The sequence below is a fragment of the Topomyia yanbarensis genome, chromosome 3 (assembly GCF_030247195.1).
Source record: "Topomyia yanbarensis strain Yona2022 chromosome 3, ASM3024719v1, whole genome shotgun sequence".
Lineage (NCBI taxonomy): Eukaryota > Metazoa > Arthropoda > Insecta > Diptera > Culicidae > Topomyia > Topomyia yanbarensis.
In genome coordinates this window covers 164,782,571-164,808,526 of record NC_080672.1, presented here as the reverse complement: position 1 = coordinate 164,808,526, position 25,956 = coordinate 164,782,571, and the positions used below count along the sequence as shown (strand labels likewise).

General features: G+C 39.6%; 1 protein-coding gene across 6 annotated transcripts in view; it reads right to left on the bottom strand.

Moving 5' to 3' along the window:
• The window catches only part of LOC131691638 (ras GTPase-activating protein raskol), a 439,624-nt gene that overhangs the window by 163,345 nt on the left and 250,323 nt on the right, over positions 1-25,956 (bottom strand). For 2 of the 6 annotated variants that reach the window (XM_058978195.1, XM_058978196.1), the window contains exon 2: positions 7,406-7,468. The exons of the other annotated variants lie outside the window; for them this stretch is intronic. In XM_058978195.1, the coding sequence (XP_058834178.1) occupies positions 7,406-7,468 (63 nt within the window). The remainder of the gene's footprint in view (positions 1-7,405; positions 7,469-25,956) is intronic. 6 annotated transcript variants of the gene reach the window in all.

Sequence of the window (25,956 nt, the reverse complement as noted above, 5' to 3'; positions counted from 1 at the left end):
TGGCAAACCTCGTGGAGCAACGGGGAACTTGGACGATGGCTACATTCGATTATCCCAAAGGTATCAACGAAGCCTTGGTTCGGGGGGATGGATGTGGGTCGGGATTTTATTCGCGTAATGTCCCGACTTATGTCCAATCACTACACCATGGATGCGCATTTGCGGCGTATTGGGCTTGCGGAGAGTAGTCTGTGCGCTTGTGACGAGGGCTATCACGACATCGAACACGTTGTCTGGGTATGCGCCGGGTATCGTGACGCCAGGTCTCAGTTAAAGGAATCCCTTCGGGCCCGAGGTAGACCACCCAATGTCCCAGTCCGAGATATGCTGGCAACTCGTGATTTCCCCTATATGTCCCTTATTTATACTTTCATAAAAACGATAAATATCCCAATTTAGCCCCTCTCTTTTATTTCTCGTTTTTAGAGTTTCCTCCTGCCTTGTGGAACCGATCAGCTCCAGAGTGCCACTATGTAACCGCCGTCGCCCTTACCACTACGCCTGCATAGAAGGAAACTGAAGCGAGAGCGACTCGAGGTCCGATGACTTTTGAAGGATTCCCCGCGGGTCCGAATCCGGTACTCGACGACTTACTAGACTGAGGCGCAAATTTGTTTCGCTGATCCCCCTTCCCCCCCCCCCCCCCGGTCGAGCGAAAGTTGCAAGTTTTGCTCTTCTTTCCCTGTCTCTCCCCTGTCCTTGATACAACTGCTGCTACACTGATGCGGAAATAAGCCACCCTCTGAATATCTTGACCAAGCATAAGTTTTAGTTAAAAAATTCAAATTAGTGTTCTGTATTCCTAGTTTTAAGATAGCTATAATTTTTACTCTTTATTGAAACTCTTGTCCTCCATCTTGTAAATAGAATTGAATCCCTAGTTTTAAGATTTCTGTGAAGTTTCTCATAAATATTTGTTCCCCCTTTTGTGTACTAAACTATATTGTTAGTTTTAAGATAACCGTAAAATATTTCGTAAAGTGAATCCCTTGTTTTAAATTTTTTCATAAAAAAATCTTTTGGCCCTCTCTTGTATATTGAATCTTATTTCTAGTCTTAAGATAGCTGTAAACTTTTTTTTCCTTTGTAAAAAAAAAATATTTCAACATTGTAACCTCCTAGTTTTAAGATATTATGTAAAAACATAAGCATTTGGCACCACCAAGCTAACGCATTTGTGCCTATCAAATAAACGAAATGAATAAAAAAAAAAAACTGGTTTGTACATACAGTCGAAGACATGATAGTAGTGGAAAATAGGTGGTTGTGGGAAAAGTAAGTTTAACCAATAAAATAGTTTCACTTGCTAGTTCTATAGTTTTAGAAAACATTCGAAAATTCTTTGTTCAAGCGATCTATTCAATGCGGATGAACGAGAAAATGTCCCGACCTCACACTGCCATGGTGTTGCTTGCTCCCATTTGAATGCCATAATCTGCTCGGCAAATTTGCATGCACAGTCGACGGACAGACGGATTTGAAAAAAATAGTTATAAATGTCACTTATCGTTCAATGGGTTCAAAGTTCAATGGCACCCGGTGATCGGAATCATGAATGAGTCCTGTATGGTTTTTAGCTACATTGCAACAATCTAAACCTTACTAGTAAAATGGTTTGACTTGATGCGAGACTGAACATTTTGGAAGATAGTGTCTCCGGAAAGTTGTGTCCAGTAAGTCAAGGTTTTCTGGATAGTGAAAAAAGAACCTCTGAATTGCCCTACCAATAAACATTTCATGTATTTTCTTGAGGATTTATCCCAGTTTCGGAGTTTATTGTTACATTTGAGCTCGTTGCCATACTGAATCCATTTAGGATTCTGAATCAAATTCCGAATGGTTTGATCTGGAGTTTCATAGTATTTCCCAGTAATTTATACCGAAAAATGAACCTGGTTCTAAATAGTATTCCGGCACCAGGGACACTGGAGTCGGAGTGCGAGTTAGAAACAGGTAGGATTCCGGCTAAACTTTACTGGGTTGTTATCGAAACGTATTTGCTACACTTATGGGATTTTTGATTGATTGACACTGGTGTAATGGAGTGCACTGGTTTTGCACCATTTTTGCACAGTGCACTCCACTACACCGTTGCACATCAATCAAAAATCCCATTAGAAATCTTCAACGCTTTATTGCGATGGTAATGTTCAAGGAAAAAAAAAAACTAAAATACAAGCCAAATATACAATCAAATCAACGGCATTAATTCCATCTCCAAGAGTCGACTTGAATTGTTCCTTTAAGAGAAGTAAATTTGAATTTCAGAACACCAATTATTCACGTGAACTCTAAGCGACGTGATTCGTTTACATCTATCAATATTTAACGAATTTAATTTAGTCCCTTTACTAAGGAAGTAGTTTCATTAGATGTGATTATATTGGGGATATCAAATCCTTTGTCAGCAAGAACTAGCATTCGAGAATATCGAGAAATTCGGACTTTTTTGATTATGAACTGATCAGAGCATCGTCCCGTATAAGCAACAGATGAACACAAGCGTTCCATTTGCTGCCGGGCCGATTAGAAATTTTTGTAGTTTGCATAAGTTTGTAAGCGCTTTGATGATGTTTAGCTTTAGGATTCGACCGTCTCTCTGTACTAATCTCTAAACTGCCAATAATATCTTTCTATCCCCATACTGTTATTTGAACGATCGCGGCGTATGCTTATCGATTGTATCTTTTGATACGATTTCGATTGCATACTTTAAGCACTCGTACATTGCGAATACTGTTCGGTAAAAATGCTTCGAAATTGTTGTAGCGCACAATGAGTAATATTCATCAAATGAAACGTTACTAAGAAGATTTTGCAATATCATTACGAAGACTTCATTTTTTGTCATTACACAGTAAGGTTTGGCTACTTTCTACAAAATTGTAAATACGTTGAATATTTGCTAATGACAGTCATTTTTCAGCCAATAAACCGTCGTTTTAATTATCGTAGCATCGTTTCTAGAAAGTCAACACGTTGTTGCAACCGTGCCAATTGCAAACGATATAGTTGTTTTAACAATCGACACTGGCGTTTTCATCGGAATGGACTCGGAATGATCCGTTTTTGAATTCTCTACATTTGGTGTTTCATCTGAAATGAAAACAAATCTTGTTAAACATACTCAGATTCTTGCCTGAGAATAATTACTCAAAAATAGTGACTAAATAAACTAAGGTCCGATTTCTTTACCCACGCATTATTTTTAAAAGTTCAGTGTGGGTGAAGAAATCGGCACCAAATCAGTTACTTTTCATATTTCCACTGTAAGGATATACTAGAAATTTTCATACAGGTACAACTATTTACATGAAGAAGAAAAGAGCCCGGATGCAGTCGACCGCATCGGAAATCTGTCTGAACTAATTTTTTGATAATTTGGTGGAGAGTTGCGATTTTCATGCATCACGATGTACCTTTTTCTAGTTCGATGATTTTTTCAGATCTTCGAAAAAGCCCCTATCAGAATAATAATGTGTACTGCTCTTAGAGCTGGCATTATCATGAAATCCGCTTTTTTCTATCGCTACAATCTTCTACAAAAAGATTGTACATTTTCATGTTTTCAGGGACATCGTTGCTCTCAGAATCTAAACAACTTATGTGAGAGTACCCAATCGATGTGTATCACAGTTCCGCTGCTTTACCTACAGCAGGAATTAACACAAACGAACTTCCAACGTCTTTTCAGTCGACTTACAGTTACCTACTACACAGTCATGAGTCATTTTAAATAAAAATCACAACTATCCAAATACAGTTTGGTAAACAAAAGCAGTGATTGTCAATTTTCAAATAAAAATAAACACAACACAAGAAGAAAAACATCGAACACAGTTCCACCCGCAGCTACTGTCAAAGTTAAAACTGATGACGTCATCGTGGATTAGACTATCACAGAAAGGATAAATTTATATTTTATATTGTTTGAAATCAAATGTGAGTATTTATTTTTTTGTAGTCGTAGCTTGTTTACTAAATTTAAGTTTATCTATTTTTACAGTCTCTACAAATACCAATGCACAGTCTTCAATATTGCCGCCTGATCCCCAAATGGTTGCTAATATTGTGATAGTTGTTCAGGCAATAACAAATATCAAAAATCAAAGTTTTCAGTGAGGAAGAAAATTTCAAATAGCCAGAAGTAAGAAAGAAGACCCACCCGCGATCTTAATGTATTTTAAGACAATCTGAGGGAAATTAATACCTCCAAGATGGAGTCCCGCTACGAAAAAGGATTTCCATGTATCATAGCAAGTTGCGTGTACTTTTTTTTACCAGCAAAACAGATTCTGTGCTTGCTTCTCCTACTTCACATGGTTTTTCGTACTTAAGGTCTAACCGTTTCTAATGCGGTGGCATTTGCTGATGGATGAATTCGAAACGAAAAATCGCACTTTTTGCATTTTACTTCAAATTCGTCGATTTGTATAGCACTTTGTTAATACGTACAGCTGTTTTTGTGAATTTGAAGTATTGAATACATCCTCTTTATTCCAAGATTCAATTTCGAAGAAAAAAAAAATTAGCGAAGGTTTTAGGTCTTTAGTCTATGCATTCAGATCGTAATCAAATTCCATAATTCCGGAATTGGATGGTCGTGGATATTTAAATTCGAAACCTAATCATCTTGAATTCAATGTTCTAAGCAATATAACTGTCTATTTTGATTTCGTAAGTTCATTTAGGTCGGAGTATCCACTTTTCTACAGAAACCCATATAATTTATAAGACCTTCGTCCATGGCAAGAAATTCGTTGTGAACTTGAATGAAAAATGTTAAATAGGAAACAATTTTTCAGGATGTTTTAAAAGCACGATGCGAAGAACGAAACGATGTCTCGGAATGGTCTAACTAGACTTTGATGGTAAACTAAATATAGTTTGGTTCCATGAATACGCACTGCTATTTAAGGAACTCTGACATATAGTATCTATGCTCCATCACTCACATTGAATCCAGAAAATATTTCGATTATAGAGGCTTTAACATTAGGGTCATTTGCCTCTTTTGTCGGGTTAGAGCATTTCTATTGAAAAAGTTATGCCAACCCTTAAAATCATTGTTAAAAATCCCATCGCCTGTAGTAATATATAATAAACATGAGAAACAGTCTAAGCAATCAACTTTCAACGGTGTCGTTCAGAGGTTTGGGATGAAACGCAACGATGGGGAAAATCATTCAAAAATGCTACGTTGCAACGATTCGAATTGAATAATTCGCACACACACGAGGCCAAAAATTTGTTACTGGTTCTAGGGGTGAAATGATTTGGTAATGCAGATAACGTCATTATGAATCAGCCTACAACGCGTTGGGTGATAATGGTGGATGACCTTTCGAGTGTGGGCTAAAATAAATCATTGACGAAATATTTCCCGAACACAAATTTAATTAGCGCATAAATTTCGATGATCATAAATATATGAAAACATAATAGCGTTCGAACAAATGATGTTTGTAAACAGAACCGCTGCTTGAGGGTAATCTGCGTGAGGCGATAAATCAACGCAAAATTATCCGAACGCGAATGAAAGGTAATGTGATTGTATGGCGGTCGGTCCTAAGTCGGAAGCTTTTCGTCAGAGGGTGATTAATAAAATTTATTGTTATTAATCCACATTGGCCAATAACCGGTTATTGCAGTACGCACTCAGTTCGAAATCACAGTAGGCGACAAAGCACCGATGACCAGGGTAGCCTTTGTTTGGTGGGCTTACCGGTCATCGATGAATTTTGCCACGCTTTTTATGGGAACGTAGGATAACTAAAACGCATTGAAATGACCGAGAAACAAAATTCTATATATGTATTTCGTTTGATCAAAAAAAGGTAAGGATTTAAAGGTAACACAGCCCGAACTCCTAATGATTAAGGGCGGCGTCTGGTGTAAAGTGCTCAAACCGAAAGTTTTGTTTTGCGATTTTGAAGACAAGGCAACGATGGATCTTTTATGTAACGTCAAGATTCATTCACTGTGCACGAAATTTTTTTTTTGAATTTTAAGAATGTAAAAATCAAGTCAATTCGTTGATTAGTTTTTGAGATATCGTGTTCGCCATTTTGAAAAACGCGGCTAGGAGAAAAACGCTATTAAAGGGTGGCGCACATCACATCAAAATTAGGTTAGAAGTAGTTTAGAGTGTATTGTTTATTATTATTGTATTACTTTTTATCGCTTTCAGTTTTTCAAAAATTGTTGCCGATAGATTGAAATCTGTGTGTTGCAGCAAATACGCACGAGGAATGCATGGTTGTTTAAAACAAAATAAGTTCAGCGTGGTCAGCGAGATTGCAGAATACTATTCTAGAGGTTTAATACGATCAATCAAAGTATCACACACTGTAGAGCACAAAAAACAAGCATATTTCAAGAATTTTTCTTGACGCAATAAACAGGTGAATCAATATCTTGTTAAATGGGATTTATAACATAAGTATTTCATCATACAAAATATGTTTTTTCGAGCAATTTCATCACAAGATGGCGGCTGTGAAGCATTTTCCCTCATGCAAGTTTTTTTGGAAGGGGTCCACAGCCGGAAAACTAATTCCCGTTATTTTTGGCCTAGAGTCAAAAACTAAAGTTTTGCTGATTCCTTATGCCAATGACAAGCGACGTACGTGAAACGGTGCACTTTTAAGTGAAAAACGCCGAAAATGTCATCAAAATTGACACAAAAAGTTAAGCAATAAAAAATAAAATCCTACGTACGTCGCTGGAGAAATTAATTTTGAATATGCTGTGAAAATTTCAAAGCGATCAACAATCATTTGTTCGAGTTACATTTCCAGCCAGCACAAAAAAGTGGTTTCGAGAAAAAAGCGGTTAAAGTTTTCAGTACACACGGGATACAGACAGGATAAGAGGCTTTGCTGCAGAATTGAAAATTTGAACATTTATGTATTGTTTTCGTCTTCCATGTTTTGGGATATCATTTTAACTTCCGGAAGCACATTTTACACTAATAAATAGAAAATCGACATTTTAAAAATTCTACGGTGGTGTAACCTCCTAAGTGCATGAAAAAGAAGTCCCCCTACACCAACCCCCCCTTGAGCCGACACAGTATTTCATTGCAATACATGTTAAGTACATTCCTAATTTTACACAATTACACTACAAATGCACCAAATTTTCAGGGTTTAGTTTTACAGTTGTACAAAATACCTGTCCGTATCTAGGATGTGGGTTGAATGGACAGGGTTTATCAAGTAGTATTTTGCTGCGATGAAATTTGTCTTATGTGGACGTGGGTGTCAATCGTTAAGCAGGATGAATCTTGTCAGACCAGGCAATTGACGCAATCAAGCAATAAAACTAACTAATTGGATTAAAAAATCTGCTGTGGATATAAACCCATTTGTGCTGTGACAATACGTTAAATATGATTTATCACCTCCTTCACCGCAGAATGAGCTGTCTAGTTGGAAGCGTGGAAGCGTTCTGGATTTGAACTCACCTGGAAAGAAAAAAGGAAAAGAGTCATGTCAGTAACTTGTAATTGGTGGCGTTAGGAATTTTTGTTTCATTCATCAGAGTAAAATTTTCCCATACGTTTTACTTGGTTAGGTTGACTATATAAAATTCTACTCTCAAGGGGGAAAAAGATTAGATCAATGGTGTATCATGGGCACAATAACTAACTTAGATAAAATTGGATTTCGTGTTTCGAAATCATCTCATCAATAATCAGCACCAACTTGGAGGCAGTTGAACGATAACTCTAAACTAACCCAAAATTGCGTTTGACTAGCCTTTCGGGAAGCAAGAACAGATGATCTGGTGATTAGACACCATTCAGGATCAGCTAGTTGCTTTAAATGTTTATACACGTCATGTGACTTTCTGGATTTAGCGTCTAACGTGATGAGTTGAATTCGAAATATAAATCCAACAGTATCTTACCAACTTCAACTTTTTATTTAAAATTATGCTTTATCTTTTTCACAAATAAGTTATTTTTTTATCAAATATTCATGTATTTCCCATTAAAAACTTAAATTGATTTAGAGCTAGCGTCAGTTTGAGACCACTCTGGGCCCTTGAGTATTATTGTACTAAGGTGCCCCTATAACTTAACAGGTATAAACAATTTTAAAGTATGGTGATCAAATGACGTTGGAATCGGATCTTCATAGTTGCAAAACGTTGGATTGACGCTTGAAATGAATCAATATCAACCTGGTCTTGCAGTATCGATTTTCCTAACGCTATCACTCCACTTGGCTTGGCTGATAGGAGAGACCGAGGCTAGTTGGCGGTGTTTTCAGTTTTCATTTTTTATCGCTTTGATTTTGGTAGATCTTGCAACATAGAACACGTTGCAAGAAAGGGCAGACTGTTGGCAACATCTCTGAATTTTATGAAAATGGTTGATACGTTGTCTTCATTTCTAGTGACAAAAATATGTGACGTGTACATACTGCCAACTTGCCCCTGCCCCGAGGTAAGTTGGTGGTATGTACACTAGACTGGTTCAATTTTCGATTTTTACCTTTATATATATATATATATATATATATATATATATATATATATATATATATATATATATATATATATATATATATATATATATATATATATATATATATATATATATATATATATATATATATATATATATATATATATATATATATATATATATATATATATATAGTTTTCCATAAAATTGGGTCATTAAGCTATATATAGGATACCACCAGTCCTAGTTTTCCGTTCCATTCGATAAATTTTAGGTCCAATATACATTATAAAACATTATTTCAAAAAAAATTTCGTTGTAATACGTAAAAACGATTTTTTTGTTTTTTATAATAAATCTTATGTAAACTTGGCAACCATACATAGGAAAACTGCGGTTGTTTACATCTGGCCTATCAGGACAACACCCAAAATGAAAAAAAACTATATGCAATGGATGGTGTTTATATCAAATAAAAACAATCCTCCGGGAAAACCGAGAAAACATGCCATAACTTTTTTCTAACAGGGCATCATTTATCGTGAAATTCGATATATGAAATCCTTCCTATAGTGTCAAATCGAGACTGTCAACATATTTCTTTATTTTAAATTTTAATATTATTTTCAATGTAATTTTCTTTTTTCTAATGGCATATTCGTTTTTGACAGTGCACTACACCGGTATAGTCGGTGCTACACTCATTCAAACTTGGGTGTAATCAGTCTATCTCTTTCTTTGCACTACACCGGTGTAGCACCAAGAAAAAACGAAAACGCCATAAGTGTGTATGGTGCAAGTTGGCGGGTTGTCAGAAAATAAGTAATCAAATGGAAATTCGATTACATCAGCAGTGATCCTTATGAAATGCACCGATTGTCTTTTCACCATACTGTATATTATTCGACACTTTTCATTAGATTTCTGTCTCTATACCCCGACATTTTGACTTCGACGCATACTCCAAATTTTCGAAACTCTTCAGGCGATTGTCCCCTGTATTGACGAGAGACAAAAAACAGTTTCTATTACTTTAGAGTGAATTCCAGAAATAAAAATATTTGATGACTATTTTTGCACTGTAAATAGTACCGCCTACTTACCCCGTGTGCGTCGCCGCCAACTTACCCCAGCCGCATATTTAAAAAAAGTGTTTAAAAAATACTTTTGTCTATGGATAGGTGTAATATCTATACGGATACGGAAAGCTCTTTTCACGCGCTATAGAAAAATATAATCATTCGGGTAATAGATTGAAAACCGCGGGGATGCGCTGGTAGCTGTTCTATCACGTGCGTGCGACGCCACTATGCCGAGAAAAACCCTGCCAAGAAACGTCAGATGCCCGGTATACTGGTGGAGTGCCGAGATTGCAGCTCTACGATCAGCCTGCCTCAGAGCTAGACGTAGGATGCAAAAAGCTCGCACCGAGGATGCAAGAGAGAACCGCCGTGAAGTGTTTCGAGCTGCGAAATTGACCCTTAACAAGGCCATTAAAAGCAGCAAGAGAGCGTGTTTCGACAACCTGTGAATCCGTAGGGTGACGCCTACAGGATTGTGATGGCCAAGACCAAAGGGGGCTCTTCACCCCCAGAACGGTTAGCGACGATTATCGAAGTACTCTTCCCGTCTCGAGCCACAAGCCCCTGGCCACCTGCACTAAGAGACAGTGCGAGCACGGCCGAAACGGTGGCTCCGGTGACGAATGAAGAACTACTCGCAGTGGCTAAATCCCTAGCAATGAACAAAGCTCCAGGGCCGGATGGACTTCCAAACAGCGCTCTTAAGGCAGCGATCATAGCGAACCCGAACATGTTCAGGCTAGCTATGCAGAGGTCCCTTGATGAGTGCCGTTTCCCCGATAGATGGAAAAGGCAGAAATTGGTGCTGTTGCCGAAGCCCGGGAAGCCGCCAGGCGACCCATCGGCGTACAGACCAATCTGTCTGATCGACACGACTGGCAAACTGCTTGAGAGGATTATCCTCAACAGGCTAACCCCGTACGCAGAAGGTACGGACGGCCTGTCAAGCAACCAGTTTAGCTTTCGGAAGGGTAAGTCCACAGTGGACGCTCTCAACTCAGTAATAAAGACTGCCGAGATAGCGATCCAACGAAAAAGGCGAGGCATTCGATACTGTGCGTTAGTGACACTTGACGTGAAGAACGCATTCAACAGCGCAAGCTGGGATGCCATCGCGCTCTCGTTACACCGGCTTAGCCTACCGGTGGATCTGTACCGGATCCCGGAAAATTACTTCCGGAACCGCGTACTGCTATACGAGACCGATGCCGGTCAGGAAAGGGTTCCGAATACCGCCGGAGTCCCGCAGGGTTCGATCCTAGGCCCGGTGCTATGGAACCTCATGTATGACTGAAATTCCCTCCTGGGGTCAAGATCGTCAGCTTTGCCGACGACGTAACCTTGGAGGTCTACGGGGAGTCAATCTCTGAGGTAGAACTAACCGCAGAACACGCGATCAACACGGTGGAGGAATGGATGAGCGCGAGAGGCCTGGAGCTCGCTCATCATAAGACGGAGGTAGTTATCGTCAACAACCGCAAGTCGGCACAACATGCAGTTATCCATGTGGGAGAAGTCGCGATCACTTCACAGCGGAGTCTGAAGTCTCTCGGAGTCATTATAGACGACAAGCTGACCTTCGGCAGCCACGTCGACTATACATGCAAGAGAGCGTCGACTGCTGTTGCGGCTCTATCGAGGATGATGTCCAACAGCTCAAAGGTGTGCGCCAGTAGACGTAGGTTACTGGCAGGCGTTGCCGTATCTATCCTCAGGTACGGTGGCCCGTCATGGTCAAGAGCACTGAGGGTAACCAGTTACCTACAGAAGCTGGAGAGCACCTACCGCGTGATGTGCCTCAAAGTGATATCTGCCTACCGCACGGTATCCTGCGTGATAGCGAGCACGATGCCAGTCGGGCTGGTCATTCGGGAAGATGAGGAGTGTTTTGAGCTACGTGGAAATAGAGGAGCCCGCGAGCGCACCAGGGTGACTTCGGTCGCCAGATGGCAGCGTGAGTGGGATAACCCTTATTCAGCAGATGTGTCAATCGGTGGAGAAGTGGAACGCATTCTCGGCTGCTACCAGCCAGATTGCCTGTATGCTACAGGTAATCTGGCGAACCGAGCAACAGACGACGGGCACGGCTAACTAGTGATTGGTTAGTTGGAGCGAAAAAAGGCCGAGCGCAAAAAAGGGAGTGAATGGTCTGTTCATGCTGAGGCAGGTTTAGCGCAGCGACTGGCAACCGCGTAAGGGGTAAACCCAGCCACCCCGAAGCAAGGCAGAAGAGCGAGTGTATAGGCGTATAAGTGGACTGCCTCATGCCAAGATGGGAGGTTCGTAGCGTAGTATGTTGGGACCTAGCTCATGGCGTGGCAGAGGAGTGAAAGGGTGAGCATCCAAGTCAGTGTCGCACGGTATGTTAAGGGTGAGCACAAAAGTCAGCCTTACATGGTATGGTAGAGGCTAGCACAAAAGTAAGCCTAGCAAGAAATGAAAAAGGTGAGCACACAAGTCAGCCTTGCAAGGAACGAAAAAGGTGAGCACAAAAGTCAGCCTCATGTGGAGTGTTTGAGAGTGAATCAAGGTGCGATAGAGAGAGCACCCAAGTAAGCCTCATACAGGACGTATGAACGCGTGAGTGAGAGTGAATGAGTACATTAAGTACAGCCATCCCCTCAGAAGTAATACCGAGAGGTAGTTCCTGGGGGGAACGATGGCGGAGCCCAATGGAGTTTAGTCGGTATTAATGACAGCGTCACCATTCGAGCCCGACACGCCCCCAGTACACCCCGTGTGGTAGCTTGGACACCTACCACTAGCACGTGTACTGGGTTAGGACGTAAATGTCTTCTCCATTGTAAAAAAGGCGGTTCAAAGCTTAAAGTACTGCGTTCATAAGTCAGTCATTGTGTGTTTGAGCCTCAATCAGGAAAGATTCTCAGTGTTAGTAGGATTCTAGTATTAGTCCTGTAACTATCCTGTACGTTAAGAATCGACCGCAAAGTTTACAAACATGTAAACTTTGCGGTCGCAAAGTTTCGCAACAACATGTAGTGCCATGGCTTTGTTTTGCAGTTTACTCACTTCGGGTTGTTATCGCGTTCATTTATATTCTGCTACATACCAGGATAGCTGGTTATATTTAGGTACCATTCGTTTCATAGGCAATCTGTGCTGGTGAATGTATGTAACTGTTTTGCAACTTTTAGTAATAATTTTAATGCCATCATTTTACAGATTTTTAAAAAGTTTCATTTTATTTTTTTGTTTTAATGTGTCGTTATTTGAGTATTTGTACACGCTAGAAAAAAGTTATAATTTAGATATCGATGCTCTCTCCATCAGAATACAATAGCAGAATTTTTGCAGAATGCAATTAACGTAGTAAGTTTCCTTAGTTAAAATAACAAAAACTGTAACAAGTATCAACGCGGGATCGTATTATTATCAACGTGAAATACTGCTTTGAATATTTTTTGTTATATTATTTTTTCTTCTGGTGGGGCAGCACGGCCAATTTTTAACATCATCAAATCCTAAGAAAGCTTTTCTGTAAATGTAGAAAACTTGTTTTTTTTTAAATAGCTGTGCAAATTTCTTATGTCCTTGAACGCAAAAGTACAATCCATTTACTTAACTTGAGGCAGTTTGCAGTCGTTCGCTCTCAAACCATTTGCATATTCATATCGCATGGCAACAGAATGCAATTTTCCTGCATTTCCTCTCAAGCTGAACAAACGAATGCACACCTACTTTGTTCTCTGTCTGGCTTCTTGAACCAGCTCGACGGAATCGGAGCAGACGTGGGCAGACGAATGAGCAAAAATCGTTCATACTTGCCAAGTATCAAAACGATAGTGAAGTGTTACTGGACTGATACTGCATGGTGCACCATTAGTCTGATGTGTACTGTAGTACGGTTGGTTTACGATTGAATGCCATCAAAGACCCGAGTGAAACTAATAATTGTTTGCTGTCTCAAAGTCACTCTGCCTCTAAGTTTAACATTCCGCTACGTTGCTGACCAATCTTCACTATACGAATAAAGTGAAATATGATATTGTTGACCATTTTGTATTTTAAACTAGAAGCTTTCTTCGCCCCTAGTAATATAACACTCTAGACTGAACGCTTCAATTCCATGATGTTTTAATTTTGCTCGACTGTGTAATGATGATACTATTCCAAAACGTCTGCAACAAATATATCTGAATATTGAACGCCGAGCAAAGCAAGTAATTTCATTTGATTTATGAATTCATCAATGCTAAATACTTCTAACGACAAACCAAATAGTACAAAGCTCCGCTCCGCTAAGAACCGAACAATGCAGTCTGAACAGCACAGTCAGCGCAATGGATGCCAGTTTATTCGCTGTCTTGAAATATGATGTATTAGTATTACTAACAAATGCATATTGCCCGATGACAGACGATCTTCCGTTGCCGTAATAGAAACATTACTTTTGTGTCCGAGTAGAAACTCATTTGTATCAATTGAACACCGACTAGCAGGCAAGGTGAAATTCACACTCGATTTTTATCGACAATACTCCTTTATATTGTACGGAGCATAGCTCATGCAAGGTGGCTAACGATGGCTGACAATGGCGACGAGTGGCCTTACATTTGAAAGTGAAATTAACCCTAATAACAGCTCACGTGCTTTTCTCAATCACATTTTTGGAACACCCCGACACAGCTTAAGGTTCAACTGAGAAAGCTTGGAAAAGCGACCATGCTAGTAAGACGAAAATAGTAGTATTCTTGCATCTCGTTGGCAAAATCATCATTAAAATCAATCAGTAAGATTCTAACAATGCCTCGAATACATCGATTGATGTTCATGAAGTTTTTGTAAAGGAAAACGAAAAAACTGCTTTTCGTTTTCAAAGATGGCCGCTTTTTGGGGTGATTTCAATTGAACCTTAAGATCGTGAAGATCGCAAGCTTGATGCAATCTTCGAATTAAAAAACGCTCGTAATTGATGGAACAAATTATTCAACAACTTGAGCATCCGCCAAAATTCAAATTATGACTCATTACGCCGAATCACTTTGCACTTCCATTCGTAACACTCACGCTTACACTGGGAATTGGCCGGTCTGGGCTTGACTAGAGTGTGAATACAACATATCAACCAGACAACATCAGCCATGGTGGCATAATTGCTCCCCGACAGTAGACTTCAGGGCTATTCAGAGAAATATTCATGTTTAAAGTGGAATGGTTAATTTGTACGATTGCACACTGTTTGCATAATAAGCGAACGAGCAGCACGGTTGGACGAGTGCTGGAAACGGTGCTTGGACAAATCAAACACACTTATGTGGGAGTATGTCTAAGGCACCACACTGAAACATTGATTGCGGTTATGTCTAGGCCCTACTAGCCCTTGTTAGAGCAAATTAACTTTTAAACCGAGTTAAAATGTTTGGTAAGCTTCAAAAACTGTTAATCCATTTAATTTGAAATACCTCGAATAAATTTCATTGAGGATACTTACAACTTGGCTTACCCTCAAAGCAAACTTTGTGTTGGACTTTTGGATCGGCAGCTGAGCTAAAAAGCTAAAAGGGACTCTCGGATCAGGAGGTTGCCAAAAATACGTTGCCGTCTGCATGCCTTCGGGGAACCGAACAGGGCGATGAAGTAAAAAGTATTATTTCTGGATTTTCGATTTTTGCGGTTTTTATTAAAACAGCTGATTTATACTGCCCGACGTTACGGTCACTAGTTATGGCCTTTTTCACACTGATAATATAAATTCGTAAATATAATGAAATCGATCGCTATGCATGAATTCATTCGTCGATTTCTTCAACGAAGTATTTTCGTGCATTGTAAATAGTACGTTTCGTTCATTTCATGAACAAGAATAGCCGCTTGCTGAACGAAAGCTTTCGTAAATTTTACACATTTAATGTACACTGCACGAATGTTATCATTGACAACGTGAAAGAAACAAAATGTGTTGTTTATTTTAATAAACCTTTGTGTTTATTACGAACGCTTTCGTTGGTCGCACGAATTTATTTCGTTTATCGTAGAAAAGTTTTCATATTTATTAGCCTGTTGTTTTCAGTCGATCTTTTGGGATCGATATTTGACAACATCGATTTTTATTTCAATTTAAAAAAGATCGATGTTGCCAAATCGATTTTATTGTGGTACGAAGAAATGGTCAATGAACGATGAACGAAAGTTTTCGTAACTCTCACTTATTTAGTTTACATTACACGAATGTTATCGTTGATAACAACATTATTTTTCGTGGAAGAAACGAAATATTTCGTTTATTTTAATAATCGTTTATGTATATTACGAACGATTTCATTGCTCACTTGAATTTATTTCGTTCATCTTAGGAAAGTTTTCGTATTCATTAGCATTTTATTTTTCAATCGATAAGTTAAGATCGATGTTTAACAACAACGATTTTTTTAACTAACTAAAAGGATCGATCTGGCAAAATCGATTTTATTTCAACCTGCTCACCTCTATTGGGGACGAGGAAAATTGTGGTGTAAAGTAATACCCGCTTGATGAACAAAAACATTCGTAAATTTTACATATTTAATGTACATTGCAGTAATGTTATCGTTGATGACATTATTTTTCGTGAATGAAACGAAATGATACGTTTATTTCCATAAATGTTTATGTATATGATGAACGATTTCGTTGGTCGTACGCATTTATTTCGTTTATCTTAGAAAAGTTTTCGTATTTACCAACCTCTTATTGTTTTCAGTCGAAATTTTGGGATCGATGTTTAATAACATCGATTATTTTTTGATTTAAAAAAATCGATGTGACCAAATGGATTTTATTGTGGTACGAAGAAATGACCGTAAATTTTACTTATTTAGCGTACATTGCACGAATGTTATCGTCGATAACAACATCACTTTTCGTGAATGAAACGAAATGTTTCGTTTATTTTAATAAACGTTTACGTATATTACGAACGATTTCGTTGGTCGCACGAATTCTTTTCGTTCACCTTAGAAAAGTTTTCGTATTTATTATCCTCTTATTTTTTCATTCCCTCTTTTGGGATCGGTGTTTGAAAATACCGATTTTTTAATTTAAGAAAAGAATCTGACAAAATCGATTTTATTGTGGTATGATGAAAGGGCCGCTTGATGAACGAAAGTTTTCGTAAATTTTACTAATTTGGTGTACATTGCACGAATATCGTCGTTGAAATTGACATTATTTTTCGTGAATGAAACGAAATGTTTTGTTTATTTTAATAAACGTTTGTGTATATTACGAACAATCTAGTTGGTTGTACGAATTCATTTCGTTCATCTAAGCGAATTTTTCGTATTTAATAGCATATTATTTTGACATTACTCCTGAAGAGAAAAACTCAAACTTATTCATACAAAACCAACGTGCAGTTCGCGAAGGCTCAACTGAATCCGTACTGCTGCGGATTCAGGATCAAATAGAAGCGAAAGAGGTTCAGGAAATCTTCCTGAAATCAGCGGACACGGATACGGCTATTAAATAGTCAGACCGAGACCGTCGTGATGATCAACAATTATCTGACGTATAGCAACAATTACTCCATATTGTACCTCTATTGAAGCTCTTTTGACGTCGACGGTTTGACAAATGGTGCTCGTAAATATAATTAAGACTTTTGTATATAGCAGCGAACAATTCGTTTGCCTAATGAAGCCATTTCGTAATAAGCCAACGAAAGTCGTTTCATGGTTTTCACGAAAAACTCGTAATAAAAAATAAAAGTGCTTCAATAGAACTACGAACGATTCATAATATGTACGAAAAATTCGTATATTTTATGAAAATTTTCTGTGCGTAATTAATTCCTAGCGATTTACGAATGGTAAGTAGGAATTCACACCAATCCGACCCATATTAAAACCTCAACAACATGATAGCCATCATTGCCGGCCGTCCCCATCTCCATCGTTCACGGGGAAGGATAAAGGATAAGGTAGACAGGAAGTGTTGTTGCTCCACCTACTTAACGGAAGGTAGACGACTCATCAGGCTCTTCCATAGGTGTCGCGGAGTTGGTCGTTTGGAAGGATATAAGGTCTAGGATTCGCTCCAAGTAGTTCAGTTGGTTTTCGAGTACGAGTAAGAAAAGATCTTATTTAGTTTTTGGTTCTTTTTAAACTCTGGGTAGCCGGCTACCGAGAGTATCCTGTTTTCTAAACAAAAGAAATTTGAACTCCACACAACCGACCGTGGGAGTATTGCCTAGAAAAGCTAATCTTATCTGCGTAATGGGCCGGATCACTATTTATTGCGAAATTAGTAAAACAATGTGTATTCTTTTACTAGCCGAAACTACGGAGTTTCACGTTGTAGAGACCGAGTTATGAGAGCCCTAGATGTTATAAATCAAGAAAAGTGTTTCATATTTTCCAAACTGTTAGCGAAATACACGTATACGAAGGATAATATCGAACATTGGTGGGAAATACAAAGGGTCGTTAACCTGATGCACGGGCTTGTTAGCAATAACGGAACTCGCAATTAGATTTATAAAAACAGACGCGGCGAATGTTCAGTACGTATTGGCCTCATGTTGCACGATAATACAGCTTTGCCAACCATTTGGTGGGTACATTTGAAGCTAATTTAAAAGAAAACTCCGTTCGGCGGCAAACGACGCTTAAACGAAGAACGTTAATGTATTTCTCTTGAAAAAGGCCATAACCATTGCCCGAAACATCGGGCAGTATAAATGAGCCGTTCTAATAAAATAGACCGCAAGAGCCGAAAATCTAATAAATCTTCAGCCGGTCGTCCCCCCAATATCTGTCTGTCGTTGGGACGTTTTAAATATGTTTTATATGAGTGCTAGAAGTTTTTTTTTCCGTATGTAGTATTGGACGTACAATTGTCGTGTAAATCCAATAGATATATTATTTTTTTTTTTTTTTCATACGTTTATTTGACACGGCATTTGCAATAGCTTTTTACGCCAGTTTCTTTTTTTACATAGCACGTTACAAAAATCCTTAAGACTAATTTTAACTATACTAGTACTTTGTCTAAAACTAACACTGAAATCACTTTATTGTTTGCTTTTTTCCTTACATTGTTGTATTTCATACTGATCTAGTATTTTCGGGTGTATTTATTTACTTTTTTTTCTGTTATTGTCTAAATTTAAAAACTAAATATTCTAGGTTCCTTTAATTGGTGAATGATTAGCCTTGGATGAGAGTATGAGGAGATGAATTTAATTAAATTTTGACAGACGCTGTTTTTAGAAAATGATAGATAAGTTCCATGTATAGAGGATCGCGATACGCCAGGATGTCTCTAACAGGAACATGGATTGGTCGGACTTGTAAAGAATCTACTAATTGTGATCTGGCTTCACGATATTCAGTGCAGGACCAAACAACATGCTCAATGTCATGGTAACCTTCTCCACAAGCACAATGATTACCCTCAGCGAGCCCAATACGACGGAGATGCGCATCTAAAGTATAATGATTGGACATGAGCCTAGACATCACACGGATGAAGTCCCGACTTACATCCAATCCTTTGAACCATGCCTTCGTTGATACTTTAGGGGTAATTGAGTGTAGCCATCGTCCCATATCTCCATTGTCCCAAGATGTTTGCCAACTAGCAAGTGTCCTCTGTCGAGAAGCGCTATAAAATTCATTGTAAGCGATGGGTCTTTCATATATTTCACCATCTAGTGCACCAATCTTGGCTAAATTATCAGCTTTCTCATTGCCCGCAATAGAGCAATGGGCGGGGAGCCACACTAGGGTAAATTTATAACATTTTCTTGTCAGGTTACTCAGAGATTCTCGTATCTTCCCCAAAAAGAATGGATCGTGATTATCAATCCTCTTTGAGCGTAGAGCTGCAATTGTGCTGAGACTATCAGTGAGGATAAAGTAATGGTTCGAGGGTAAAGTATTAATTATTTGCAAACTATAGTGAACTGCTGCTAGTTCCGCTATATAAACAGAGGCGGGTTCTGCAAGTTTGAGAGAAATTGAAAAATTATTGTTGAAAATACCGAAACCAGTGGCCTCACTGATTCGTGACCCATCAGTGTAAAACATTTTAAGGCAGTCTATGTGTTGATATTTACTTGTGAATATTTTAGGGATCTCCCGCGAGCGTAGATGATCCGGAATTCCACGAATCTCTGCTTGCATGGACGTGTCGAAGAATAAAGTGGATTCAGGAATATCTAGTATATTGACGTATGTGGGAACATACCTAGCAGGCGTTATTTCTTGTGACATGTGATTGAAATACACTGTCATGAATCTGGTTTGGGGTTGAAGCTCGACAAGTCTTTCAAAATTTTCAATTACCAGTGGGTTCATAACCTCACATCGAATAAGTAAACGAGAAGAGAGATCCCAGAATCGGTCTTTTAAAGGAAGAACTCCCGCTAGTACTTCAAGACTCATCGTATGGGTCGACTGCATGCAACCTAAGGCAATTCGTAAACAGCGATACTGTATCCGTTCCAGTTTAATAATGTGAGTGTTCGCAGCTGAACGGAAACAGATGCACCCATATTCCATTACTGAAAGTATTGTTGTTTGATACAATCTTATCATGTCACTTGGATGAGAACCCCACCATGATCCAGTTATTGTTCGCAGAAAATTTATCCTTTGTTGGCATTTCGTTATTAGATACCTAATGTGGCCTCCCCATGTGCCTTTAGAATCGAACCAAATTCCAAGGTATTTAAAAGTCAGGACTTGGGCTATCGTTCTACCAACCAACTGAAGCTGAAGCTGAGCTGGATCACGCTTCCTTGAAAAAACAACCAACTCTGTGTTCTCCGTAGAGAAATCGATGCCTAACTTCAAAGCCCAACTTGATAAGTTATCCAAACTATCTTGCAGTGGTTGTTGTAAATTTAAGGCTTTTGGTCCTGTAACAGAAACCACGCCATCATCTGCAAGTTGCCTTAGAGTGCATGGGCTGACAATACAATTATCAATATCATTCACGTAAAAATTGTAGAGAAGGGGGCTTAAACAAGAACCTTGTGGGAGGCCCATGTAACTTATTCTGAATGTTGCCAAATCGCCATATGAAAAATGCATGTGCTTTTCTGACAATAAGTTGTATAAATAATTATTTAATATTGGTGAAAGACCACATTGATGTAGTTTCTCTGAGAGAACATCAATGGAAACAGAGTCGAATGCTCCTTTTATGTCTAAGAACACAGACGCCATTTGTTCTTTTTTTGCGTAAGCTAGTTGGATTTCTGACGAAAGTAGCGCCAGACAATCATTCGTTCCCTTTCCCCTCCGAAAACCAAACTGGGTATCTGATAGCAAGCCGTTCGCCTCAACCCAATTGTCGAGACGTCGTAGGATAATTTTTTCCAACAATTTCCTGATGCAGGATAACATTGCAATCGGTCGATACGAGTTATGATCGGAGGCTGGTTTTCCCGGTTTTGGAATAGCGATAACTCTCACTTGTCTCCAGTCGTGCGGGACAATGTTCTGCTCAAGAAGCTTATTGAATAAATTCAACAAGCGTCTTTTTGCTAGGTCAGGCAGATTTTTCACCAAGTTGAATTTAATTCTGTCTAGTCCCGGAGCATTATTGTTGCATGAGAGGAGTGCAATTGAGAATTCCATCATTGTCAAAGGCGAATCTATGAAATCGTTACTTGTGGGAGCATCGCGAGTGATTTTCTGCGCAGGAGCAGAATCGGGACAAATTTTCTTGGCAAAATTAAATATCCAACGATTCGAAAAATCTTCGCTTTCATTAGTCACGTTTCGATTCCTCATTCTTCTGGCTGTGTTCCAAAGAGTACTCATTGATGTTTCTCTTGACAAGCCATTAACGAAGTGTCTCCAATAACTAGATTTTTTGGCACGACGTATACTGTCAAATTTGTTTTGCAAAATGAAATAATTTTCAAAGTTCTCACGTATACCCCCTTTCTGTTTCATAATTTCTTTGTAGGCAACTTGTTTAGCTTCATATGCATCAGAGCACTCTTTGTCCCACCAAGGATTAGGGGGCCGTCTATTTATTGTCATTCCAGGATTGCATTTCGTTTGGGCTTGTTCTGCTGCTTCAATAATTAAACCCGCTAGGAATTCATATTCTTCGGTAGGGGGTAGCTCTTCTGTCGAAGCAAGAGAAGTGGAAATTAATGTTTCGTATGTTTTCCAATCAATATTTCGTGTTAAGTCATAAGGAATATTGATTGAATTCGTAAGGCCTAATTCACTGTTAATTGAAACAACGATTGGCAAATGATCGCTACCGTGAGGATCAGGTACAACCTTCCACGTGCAATCTAACCGAAGTGATGTCGAGCACAGAGATAGATCTAATGCACTTGGACGTGCAGGAGGTCTGGGAATGCGTGTTGTTTCGCCAGTATTTAAAACTGTCATATTAAATTCGTCACAAACATTGTATATCAAAGAGGATCGATTATCATTGAAGAGGGAACCCCACAATACTCCGTGCGAGTTGAAGTCTCCCAGTATCAGACGCGGAGCAGCCATGGATTCCACTACCTCAAAAATTTGACGTTGTCCAATTTGAACTTTGGGAGGTATATATATAGAAGCGATAGACATGTCTTTGCCTTTAATGTTCGTTTGGACAGCTACAGCCTCAATGCCCGCAAACAAGGGGATGTTAATTCTATAGAAAGAATAGCACTTTTTAATTCCTAGAAGCACTCCTCCATACGGGGTGTCTCGGTCTAGGCGAATAATGTTGAAATCATTTAAGTTGAAATTAATGTTTGAGGTAAGCCATGTTTCACATAGAGCAAAAGCATCGCATTTTAAATTATGCAGTAAAATTTTTAAGGAATCAATTTTAGGTATGATACTTCTGCAATTCCACTGTAAAACAGTGATGGAATCTTTCATTGGAGGAGGTGAATTACCCATTGAAAGATACAATCGCTGCAAGGATGGGCCATTGAGCAATCAGCTGCTCTAAAAATGTTCTAATTGTTGGGAGGAAAGCTGAAAGTATACTCTTTAGTGGTTCAGAAATATTGAATGCTTTAAAAATCCAATCAACAATTTCAGAAAATTTCAATAATCCTACCCCCGGCTGAGGCTCAGAGGTAGTCGAAATTTTATTATTTCCAGTAATGGTGTTCTGTTTGGATTGTACGTTCCCAAAACCGGGCGGAATTGATTTCGCTTTTGAATCGGAATTTTTCGGTTTTGGGCGCAGTTTATCTATTGGTGGAGAAATTTTAAGGCCCTTTCTTGGCAGCTTGGGAAAAGAAGACTGTTTTCTTTTTCTGGAATTTCCGGGTAAAACAAATGATGTACCTTCGCACGCTCCGTCAGAGTCAGACTGTTCCGAAAATAGAGATGCGTAAGTGTTTTCTAAGAAGATGGGTTTAGGGGTAGCATTTTTCAACATTTCTGCATAGGAGCGCTTAGACCTCTCCTTCAAGGATCGTTTAATTTTATCCTCACGCAATTTATAAATGGGGCATGCAGGGAGCTCATGTGAGTTTTCTCCGCACATTAAACATTACACGAGGGATAAAAAGGCGAACAGGGAGACGAATCTTATCGATAATGACATAGTTGGGCAGCGCAGACCCAGCGAAAGTCACTCGAAATGAGTCAGACAGTCGATAAACTTTTTTATCTCCTTCGTGTGATACTGAATGCAATTGCTTGCATTCAAGTATTTTTACGTCTTTAAGTATGGTGTCTTTGAAACGACCAACCCCATGCTTAACTAAGTCATCAACAGTCAAACTCGATTCTGTGATGACCCCTTCAATTTCAATTTCCTTTGAAGGAATATACGCTCTATACTCACGCGTAAAAAGCTCGCAAGAAGCAATTGCATTGGCTTGTTTGAAACTACCAACGACAATGCGTATTTTATCTTTATTGACTTTGACGATCTCTTTTACATCCGAGAATCGCGAAGTCAAATCTTTAGAAATTTGAATAATATTTAGCGCCTTTACTTTACGCCTAATAAATACAATCCATGGTCCCGTTGACGACTCTGGGTAAATTTTAATTCTAGTCGGATTTACATTTTCAGCATAAGGCTTAGGGGGAGGGTCTGTTACTCGTTCTCCCATCTCTTCATCCATTTTACCTAGCAAGAAAAACTATCACAAAAAGGAATGAAAAATATACCTGTTATACCTGTAGAACACACCTCATGTGTTACGTTGAAAACTCGGTGCCCGTTGTTTGACAATGTGACACCTGCTGTTCTTCTTCGTCGCGTTGCTTCTTCAGTAGAGAAATAGTCCTACCTGCAACACTTCAAAACTCTCTCCGATTAAGCTGCTCGTCGGTATCACCACCACAAGCGCGCTCTCTCCGTTTCCACCACCTCGGTAGACAAATGTGGCTACCTGTGGCTTGCTGCGAAAATCCCACTGTCGATGCGGCACTTTTCGGTGCCACTTGTTTTCCTTATTCGTCGTACCACTTCTGCGGTAGACAAATAGAGCAAATGGGTCTACCTGTGACGCTTCCCTCTTGTCGATTAGAATTGCCCGACGACACCAATACACTATATTTTTTTCTGTGTGTACAGGCACGATCACTGTCGATTTCTGCCACCGCGGTAGGCAAATTCGTCTACCCGCGGTTTGCTGTCAAAACACCACTTGTCGAGGATGCCGTTGACCACGCCTCCGACGTATCAACTGTCGACTCACACTTAACAAACTGGTCTCTCTCTCTCCCACAATAACGCATACAGCGTCTCGCACTCCGTCACTCTCTCGAGAACAAAACCTTCCACCTGGAGGCACAACCGTCTCGGTCGGTTGCAAAAACTGTTATCTATAGATATATTATATCAAATGGATTTACACGATAATTGTACGTCCAATACTATATACTATATACGGATGCCACATGGGATGAAGATATTGACCCTCCCGTCCGCGTTATTACACTCACATTTAGTTTTCTTTACAGGAAATTCCATGTGAAGATGCCCTCTCGAGAGGAGTGGTTGTCTGGCTATATAGAGAGACAACAACAAACGCAAGTGGCCTGTTACACTGACGGCCGTCGGATAGAGGGACGTGTTGGTGCTGGTGTCTACTGTTGTGAAATGAGATTGGAGCAGTCTCACTCGCTAGGTAGATACTGTACTGTATTCAGAGCAGGAAACTGCGATTATGTGCGGGGTACAATCGGCCCTTTAACAGAGCTTGTCCGGCAAAGTTATAAACATCTGCTCTGAGAGTCAGGCAGCAACCAAGGTCCTCAGAACTAAGAATTGTCAACACTATCTACCTTGTCTGGATGTCCGCACATTTCGGTATTACTGGATATAAATAGGCTGACGAATTGGCCAGTGCAGGTGCAGCGATGGACGTCGTTGGTTCTGAGCCTGCCCTGCTTTCGAAAAAACTTCAACATTTTTCGAAACTCCACGGCAGCATACTGACCAGGGTTTTAACCGGTCACTGCAAACTCAATTATCAAATGGCAACTATTCAGCGCGCATAACCATTTTCATATGTTCTTTGTGAATCCGACTAACCTCGTATCATATGATATGCAATTGCGATTTTAAATTTTCTACTACTTGTGAGTTTAACTTACCTGCTGTTTGTTTTGTGCTGTTATTTACCCCACCTTCCCCATTCCACTTCTTCCCTCCTTTTCCTTTCCTTCTCCTCAGGATATGGTGAGCATACATGGCAAAGCAAAAATCCCCGACTACATACGAGGAACTTGCCATTTGAGCCAATATATTCTTATTCCTGATTCCTTATTCAGGTTCCCTCAAAAAATTTCCATTGGTCGCAGCTGTGGCACGCTAGGGTAGGGGTGGGGAATGGCGCTCTTGGGGACGACTGGGATTTTCAAACACTCCATCTCCTCCAACGACTACTTCGCGTAATGTGCCGGGGATAGATCCAGCGAGAACACGACATCGTCCATCAGATGGTGCTTCCTAATGAAGCCAGTAATTACTGATTAGCACTTAGTGGCATCCCCTTCTAACTGATTGTCAGTCACAAGAAGCCCTTCTTTGGGAAGTTTGTGGGGTAGATGAACTATATATTTTCTGTACTTTACGTCGCTGCTCACCTCCTCTGTGGGGGACGTGAAATATGCGGTCTCCTGCCAGTCATTGCCGTCGAGCACCAGATACGTCTCGTCGTCCATTATCACAACCACGTTGTGATTCGCATGGAGGACATCCTTGAGGAGCAACTTCAGCGGCTGCTTTTGGATATTGGCTTGCGCTTCTCACACGACCCGTCTCCTTTCGCTTTCTCATGACGATTTCCAAGTTGGCCAAATCCTTTTTGAGTGTCTGGTCGCTCAAACCGACCTCCCGGCTCAATACGCAGAAGAAATTCGCTACTTTGCTTGTCTTCCACTTCAGCGCTTGCTGTACGTCTGGGACACGCAAAACCGTCGAGCGGCTGGGACTCGGCTTACGCTCGATGTGCAT